The sequence below is a fragment of the Lontra canadensis genome, unplaced genomic scaffold (genome assembly GCF_010015895.1).
Source record: "Lontra canadensis isolate GAN:19392208 unplaced genomic scaffold, GSC_riverotter_1.0 scaffold160, whole genome shotgun sequence".
Taxonomy (NCBI): domain Eukaryota; kingdom Metazoa; phylum Chordata; class Mammalia; order Carnivora; family Mustelidae; genus Lontra; species Lontra canadensis.
In genome coordinates, this window is record NW_022631154.1 from 2,378,621 (window position 1) to 2,386,530 (window position 7,910).

General features: G+C 62.0%; 1 protein-coding gene across 7 annotated transcripts in view; it reads right to left on the minus strand.

The window, feature by feature from the left end:
* Positions 1–7,910, minus strand: part of ARHGEF11 (Rho guanine nucleotide exchange factor 11) — a 76,786-nt gene that overhangs the window by 27,268 nt on the left and 41,608 nt on the right. For all 7 annotated transcript variants that reach the window (XM_032844971.1, XM_032844972.1, XM_032844968.1 and 4 more), the window contains 4 exons: positions 5,236–5,285; positions 4,600–4,657; positions 3,694–3,872; positions 2,898–2,969 (listed from right to left, as the gene is read on the minus strand). In XM_032844971.1, coding sequence (XP_032700862.1) covers positions 2,898–2,969; positions 3,694–3,872; positions 4,600–4,657; positions 5,236–5,285 — 359 coding nt within the window. The remainder of the gene's footprint in view (positions 1–2,897; positions 2,970–3,693; positions 3,873–4,599; positions 4,658–5,235; positions 5,286–7,910) is intronic.

The following is a 7,910-nucleotide window of genomic DNA, read 5'->3' on the forward strand; positions in this document are numbered from 1 at the left end:
GACAGAAGGACAAACAACGTGACAGCCAATATAACAGGGATGCGACGGGTGGGTGTGGTGTGCCGCAGAAGCCCACTTCCGAAATCCCACGGCACGCGCTCTCCTCCTCCCTGCACGGGCCCTCGGGGACCCCACTTAGTCCCCAGTTCCGACGACCACCTTCACGCCGAGGACACCCGAACCTGTCTCAACCCTGCCCTTTCCTTTGAGGCTCAGCCCTCTCACCTCCACGTGGCAGGCGGACGGTCATTTTCTCAACGTCCCCCGAGCACGCAGAGCTGACCTTCCTGTCTCCCCCCAAACCCTGCTCTGCTGCCTCCCTTCACCACCGGCATCGCTGCCGTCCTGGCGCCCAAACTCGGTTCTCCTGCCTTTTCTGCCCGGCCACCTGCCCCTGCAGGCCGGGTGTTCACCCATGTGACCTCCACGATGTCCCCCGCGGCCCCGCGTCTCCCGTGCCGACTCCTACCCCTCTGGCTTGGTCTCCTGTAGCGGCCGCGGGACGTCTCTGGGGAACACTGGCCTGGGGATGGGACCAGTCCCTGCTCAAAGTCCTCCGACCCGTCCCATGGTCTTCAGAATAAGCTCCAGGCTCAGGAGGGGCTCAAGGCCCAACACAGCCTCCAGAGCGGAATGGGCCGAGCCCAAACCCAAGCGCCACCTCGGGAAGTCGTCCGCGACGGCTGTGGATTCGTCCTCCTCTCGGGCTTCCGTGCACCAGCACCTCAGAGACGGCGGACGCGGGATTCACGTACGATAAACCTCGGCCCGTGTGAGCGTCCAGCTGAGGGGCCTGCACACACCCGCAGGGCTCACGACGACAGCCCCACCGCGCAGCTCCGGAACGCGGCCGGGTAGCGTCCCGGCCACCTCCTCCCCCGCCACCCCCGCCACCACTGATCTACGTGGCGTCCTCGTGGACGTACATGTTCTGGATTTCCCCTTAAATGGGCTCACAGGATCCGTCAAATTTTGCGCCTGGCTCCCCCGGGGCCTCACGCGTTCTCAGTGCCTCCTGCCCGGGGTGGGGCGCGGCAGAGCAGGGGATGGGTCCGTCCCGCCATCCAGACAGACCACCCTGGGCTGCTGCTGCAGGTCGCGTGGCTTCCTCTCTGGGGCTACACCGTCACAAACGCGGTCGTGAACGTCCGCGGACAGGTGCGCGTCTGGCCGTTTCCAGTTCTCCGGGGTCAGAATCGGGAGTGGGGCTGACGGAGCGTCTCTGCGCGTCGCTGTGCTGACCGTTCTCGGGAGCCGCCGCACCGTGTCCGCGGCGGCCGTGAGAGTCCGCGTCCTCCCCGGCAATGGTGGGGATCCATCAGGATAATGGGCACACGGAGGGCGTGTGCACCAGCATTTCCCCAACTTCTCCCCTCCCCCCACACCGGCGCTGCCTTGGCTCCGGCCATCCTGGTGGGTGTGCAGTGCGGCTGTGACCAGCACTGGCCTGACGACCAGTCGCCGTGAGCTCACCAGGCATCCGTGCACGTCTCTGCTGTCCGACCCACTGGCTCACGTGTCGTCTTATTACATTTACGGAGTCCCTAACGTATCTGGCGCCAGACCTGGATCAGACAGATGAGTTGCAAGTATTTCCTCCCATCCTGGGGGCGACCTTTTCACTTTTATGATTGTGTCCTTTGATGCACAAAGACTTTTAATTTGGACGAAGTACAATTTGTTTATTTTTCGGTTCCGTCTACTTTTGGTGTCACATGTAGGCAAATGTGGCCTGATCCAAGCTCATGAAGATTTCCACCTGTGTTTTCTTCTGAACGTTCTGCGGTTTTCGAGAACAGTTTCAGTCCTTACATCCGTCTTTGAGAGGTCTGGGATAAGATTCAGCTCACACCGTGAAGTACGGATCCACGTTTGTCCTCGGCACGTGGACAGCCGGCTGGTCCAGCACCACTGCTGGAAGATGGTTTTCTCTACCAAATGGTCTGGACGCCTTTGTTAAAACCCAACTGACCCTCTATGTGTGCTTTAGCTTCTGGACTCTGAGCTCTGTCCCACAGACTGACAGGTCTGCCCCGATTGTCCCACATTGCTCGCTAAGACACTTACTACGATGCAGTTTGCCTGCATTTCCATCCACCCACAGATACCCCACTGGTTCACAAACCCCAGAAGGAAAGCCCCCCCCCCACCTTCCCGGGTAACTCTCTGGCTTCTGCCCCAGTGTCGCCCACCCTGCCCTCCTCCCCCCACATTAGCAGCAGCTCAGTCCTGCCAAGCACAGGAGCGTGGTTCCACACGTCCGTGCCCTTGGCCTGTGCTATGCACTCACCGGTGGACCCTCCCCATCCGTCTGCCTGCAGAAGGCCCACCCAAGGCCCCGTTGAGAGACAGCTCTCCCCTGAAGTCCCCCTGCGTCCCTGTGGTTCAGGGACTGCTGCCTTCCTCGTCCCCTCCCTGACTCTTACTGCGCTGGGAGTTTTCTCTGCCGCATCAGAGCTGTGCTGAGGACAAGGACTGCCTAATCTCTCCACGTCTGTGTACCACCCGACCTAAAACAATGCTTTATATGCAGCTTCCAAAAAAGCGATGAATGGAAATGAGGGGCCACTGCACCCCACCCCCACCAACGGGGTCCCGCTGCCAGCAGCCTGCCCACCCTGCCTCCCTCCCGGGAGACCCTGAGACCTCTCTCGGCTCTGGTGTTCCCTCACTGTCTTCTCCCCACTGTCTCCTGTTGGCACGGGGCTACGTGTCCACCATTTCGACCTGTTACCCAGGACCTCCGGTCCCTATTTACTGTCTCAACCCAGTTCTGTTTTAACGTGTCCCACGGTCACAACTGGTCAGGGGGCCTCAGGTTTTGGGTGCTGGGGTTTGGCGGTGACAGGGGGTCTGGAAAGCAAGGCCATGGCCGGCTGCCCTCGGCAGGACCTCACCTGTAATTCTTTCTCCTCCTGCCTCAGCATATTGCGAAGGATCTGGGTGGCATGTTTTTGGAATTCGGGATCCTGGAAACGAAGAGACCAGTGAGTGGGGAGGGAGGGGACAGCCTCGCGGGTGTTCTCCCACCTGCCGGTTCTCAGGCTGGAAAACCCAGTAAGGCTGTTGGGGTCGCCTGTACGTCTGAGTGACCCTCAGTCACTCACCCGGCATCAGGCACCTCCCGAATTCCCAGAGGCCTTGGCGGCAACCACCCCCGGTACCGAACCGCTCCAAGGCTCCCTGCCCCTGCTCGCTTGGTCTTCTGTCCAACCACAGACCCCGGCCCTGTTCCTCACCGCACCTCGTCACTCCGCTGCCCTGTCCTGGGTCCGCCCCTGCTGTTGCCTGAGCGTTCCCGATCCGCTCCCCTTCTCCCCCTTTCCTCCCTCAAGCATCCTTTCCCCTACGGCTCCATGAGTCCCACACTCTGTGACAGGGGCTGGCCGTATCTTTAACGGTCACCTCTGTCCGTGCCTGGAGGGGTGCACTCTCCCTGCTGGTGGGCAGCACCCCCAAAGGCCTCCTTAGGGTCCCCTCTGTTTAGGAAGCACGTTGCCCTCCGCTGTCTGGGGGGGGGAGACAGGCTGCATTCACGTGGAAGCTGGACACGAGGGGCGGAGGGGCCCCTTCCACGCGGCTAGCCCTCCGCTTGTCCTGCCGACGCCCTTCACGCGTCTCTGACCCGCCTCTGCTCACCAGCACACCTCGCTATACCTGCTTCCCCCCTTGGTGACGAGCGGGGACCATCACCTGCAGCGGTTTGGGCCCTGTGATGCGCTGCGGGGGCGGCAGAGGCGGCGGTGGAGGTGGTGGTGGGACCACAGGAGCGGCTCGGGGAGTCCCCGCAGAGGCGGGGCCCTGCTGCAGCCCAGAGACACCGACGGGTGAGGGGGAGGAGCCCAGGAGCGTCAGGGCAACATAGGCGCCAGCTGGAGGCAGACAGAAAAGGACAGGCTCGTTCAGGGCGCGTCGTCCTGGAGGGCGGACACTCAGGCTACAAACTGGGTGACGGTGGCGGGGAGAGAGTCTTCTCCCTCCTCCTTTCATGAAGCTTAAAATTCTGCGGATAAAACTGCACTTGAGTGCCCGGCCGTCTCCTAGCTCCAGCCACCGGCCCTGCGTCCACGCCGGTGCCCCTTCCCCGCTCTTCTTTACGCAGGATGCTCCAAATCCCCCCCACACGTGTGGCTGCCTGGCCCTCGTGTCCGTCACTGCGCTCAGGTCTGTCAAGCCCCCGGCGCACGGACGGCGGAAGGCGCTCAGGCGCTGGCCTCCCGCGCTCCTAGGACCACCCGCCCGTGAGCGCTTTCCTCAGCGTCTCCTGCTTCCGTTGGATCACCTGGGCAGCTCCAAGGGCTGGGTCTTCCCGGCTGCGGACAGAATGTGTGTGCTACCCACCCCTGCCCCCAGATAGGCCACGACCGAGGAAGGCTGTCTGTGGAGGGGAAAAAGGCGTGAATGGCCTGGAGGGAGCTGGGGCAGCAGGATATGGTCTCCACGGGCCGTGACCGCAGGGGACGGGGCAGGCCCAGTGGATGAAGATGAGACACTTGGCCCTGGCTGCACGTCTCACCACAAAGGAGGCCCCGGGTCAAAGGGCCTGCTGCACCCAGCCCACCTGTCCCCCACTTTCGTGCACCCCAGTTTCCAACTCACATTTGATAAGCTTCACCACCTCCAAGTGTGAGCTGTTGGTCACCATGGTGCCGTTCACCTGTGGCAGGACAAACGCTAGAGTGACCGGGATGGACGCGGGGGTCCTCCGAGGCTCAGATGCCTTCACAAAGCCACTTTCCGGTGCCCCCAGACCCCGCCGGTCGTTGTGAATTTGCTCCCGTTCACATTGCTGTACGTTCTGTCCTCCCGGCCGGCCGCGCCCCTGCCCAGCGGGCCTCCTCCCCACTGGAGGGCTAAGGCGTTGCCTCGCCTAGGATTCCCTTAGTGCCTCCAGGACTGTGCGGCCCCAGAGGCCAGGCAGGTCCCAGCAGGTGGCAGCTGGCAAGGCCCTCAGGTCAGCACCGTGTGGCGACAGTCTGAAGGCCCTGGGCCCCTGGCTGGTCTCAGCCCCTCCCCCCATCTTAAGTATATTTTGATTGTGTGTTAAATAGGAAAACAAAACCCACTCTAAGCTTGGTTACTTAGAGTCCAGAAAGGCTGAAGAGGGGGCTCCTGGGGGCAGGTCCCCACATTCCTGGGGCCCTCTTGTGGCACTGCCCCCAACCCAGTGGCCAACCACCCTGGGGGCAGGGCAGGAGGGTGCAGGGAGCCAGCCAGAAGGCGGGGGGCACTCACTTTGATGATCCGGTCGCCCTCTTTGACACCAGCTCTCATGGCTGCTCCTCCTGTAGGGAGAAGATTTGGTCAGGAGAGCCCAGCCCCTCGCTCCTGAGGTCAGTGACCCTGCCCTGTAGTCCCTCAGCACTCTGTGCCAGGACCTCAGAAGCTGGGCAGCCTCCCGTCCTGCCGTGGGGATGGTGGCCCGTGTGCTGCAGTGGGCGTTCTCGCTGGGTGGCTTGGAGGCCAGGCTGCTGGGAGCCAGGCCACGGGGCCAGAGGGACAGGCCCAGCTCCGGGCCCAGACCTGTACTTTCTTGGAACATATCTCCGTGGTTCCCATGATCCAGCGGGACGAATAAATTTACTGCACAAAATGTAACCGCTGACCTAACAGTAACTATTAAGAGGAGTAGGGAACGATGGGTGAAAACAAGAGTTTTCAAACTGTACTTCCTGAGCCGGGACAGGCCCCTTCTGGAGTTCACGCCGCCGAAGACGAGGTCACTGCTTTAGCGTTAAAGTCTGCTTTAGAGCCTCTGCGATCTCTCCCTCCACTTGCTGAAAGATCTCACTTACTTGGGAGAAAGAGAGGGACAGCACACGCTGGGGGAGCAGCAGATGCCCCACTGAGCAGGGAGCCCGACACAGGGCTTGGTCTCAGGACCCTGGGATCATGACCGGAGCCGAAGGCAGACGCTTCCCTGAGCCCCCCAGGCAGCCCAGTTTCTCCCTTTAAAAGGGGCTGGACCCAGAACCCCTGCTGTGGCTGGTGGCTGTCCCTCGGCTGGAGGCTGCCGCAGCGGCTGCTGCTCTGCAGTTTCTAACGATGCAGTCATCCAGGAAGCAAGAAGCACGGAGCCAAGGCAGGCTAACGAGCGGCCCACAGGCTGTGTTTCTGTGGATCTGCCCCAGATGATCACTGGAGCCGTCAGCTGCGTTCATCGGATCCAAACAGAACTCCCACGAAGCACATGCTTCTGGTCTAAAAGGAGCTTCTCCGGCGGAGCCGTGTTCCAAGTTGGGTTTCCGTCGGGACTCAGGATCGCACCCTCGTTGGCAACCCGCTAGTCACGGAGGAGCTAGCAACGCTCCAGGCCGGGTCTGGAAACCAAAGCTGGAAATGAGCTGCCTCGCCGGCAAGTCTGAGACACACGTGGCGAGATCTCTGAGAAAAAAAGCAAAGTCTCCGGAGGAATGGAACTGAAGTTCTCCAAAGTCGGTGAGCGCGACGATCGCTGGGGGTTTTGTTCAAAGGCTCATCCGCTGGCCCCTTTGCCAGAGAGTGGTTCAGCCCTTCTGGACGTGGGCTCGGGACGAGGACGGCAGCCACCGGGGGCCGGGCAGGCTCTCGAGGCAGCATGGACCACACTGAGAAACGGTGAGCTGGAGAAGCCTCGTGCCGCAGAAAGACGGTACCAACCGCTACTCCTGCAACGTCCGCGCCGACACACGTGTCTCTTTGCGTCTCCTGCCCCAACACACACACACGCACGCATGCACACTTTCCAGAACTCAGGTTCCACCAGCAAGCCACCTGTCTGCCGTTCCCTCTCTGGGTCTGGCTGTACCCAGGCCTCTGGGCCACGCAAGCTGCTCCGAGGCGGCCACAGAGGCGAAGACGTGTGGCGGTCCTCCCAGCAGCACCGTCCCGTCCGGACCAGGGAGAACGAGCAAAGTGGGGAGCAGATGTGTCTCCTCGTGGCTCCGCCTCCGGCAGGAAGCCAAGCGGGCCGTGCCCCCACGGGAACCCGCAAACAAGCGCGGCCAGTTACGTCCTGTGCGACCCTCACACCCTGTTCTGGTCCTAAGTTCAAGATTCTCCTTTCACCTTCCCCATAAACGAGTCCCAGATATTTCTCCAGAACTATGTAAAGCACATTTTTCCTCCCATTTTGCCACACACTGAGTGTAAAATGCAGCCCGCTCCCGGCCTTCCTCACGCAGGCCTCGTCTCGCGGTGCTGGGCCGTGGGGCGCGGCCGCTGTTGGGTTTTTACAAATGGAAGGTTTGGGGCCACCATGTGTCGGCGCCCGTGTTCCAACAGCAGCTGCTCTCTTCCTGTCTCTGTCACACTCTGGTGACTCACAGGATCTAAAATTGTTCATTGTTCGATTTTCGCGGGGATCTGTGCCGAGCGGTCGTGGATGGCACCGGCGTCCCTGGGGACCCCGCAGGCTGCCCCCACGAGACGGCAGACCTCACGGACGCGCGTGTGACGATGGCTCTGCCGACGGCCGTTCCTCCGTCTCCCTCCCCGCGGGCCTCCCTCGTCCCAGAGATGCCACAGTGTGGACACGAGGCCAGTTCGTGACCTGAGGACGGCCTCGACGTGCTCGTGCGAAAGGAAGAGTCGCACGTCCGAAGCTGGAAGTCTGGAGCGAGCAGGGGTGGAGCGAGCCGGGGTGAAGTTCGGCGAGGCAGGCGTGTCCGGACCCGATACCCCGGGAGCCTGGGCCTTGGACGCCAGCGGTCAGCTGAGCTGTGAACGCAAAGGAGAAGCCATTGGAGGAAACGGAACGTGTGGTTCCAGTGAACACACGGGGCAAGGAGAAGGCGGGCTGGACGTCACCGGTGCAGGGAAGGTCGGAGCGGTCCGGGCTGAGCGTCCCCATGGCCACTGAGTCCCCATCGGCCGAAGTCCAGGTCAGGATCGGAGGGGTCTGAGCCAAGCGTCCCAGCAGCCACCATGTC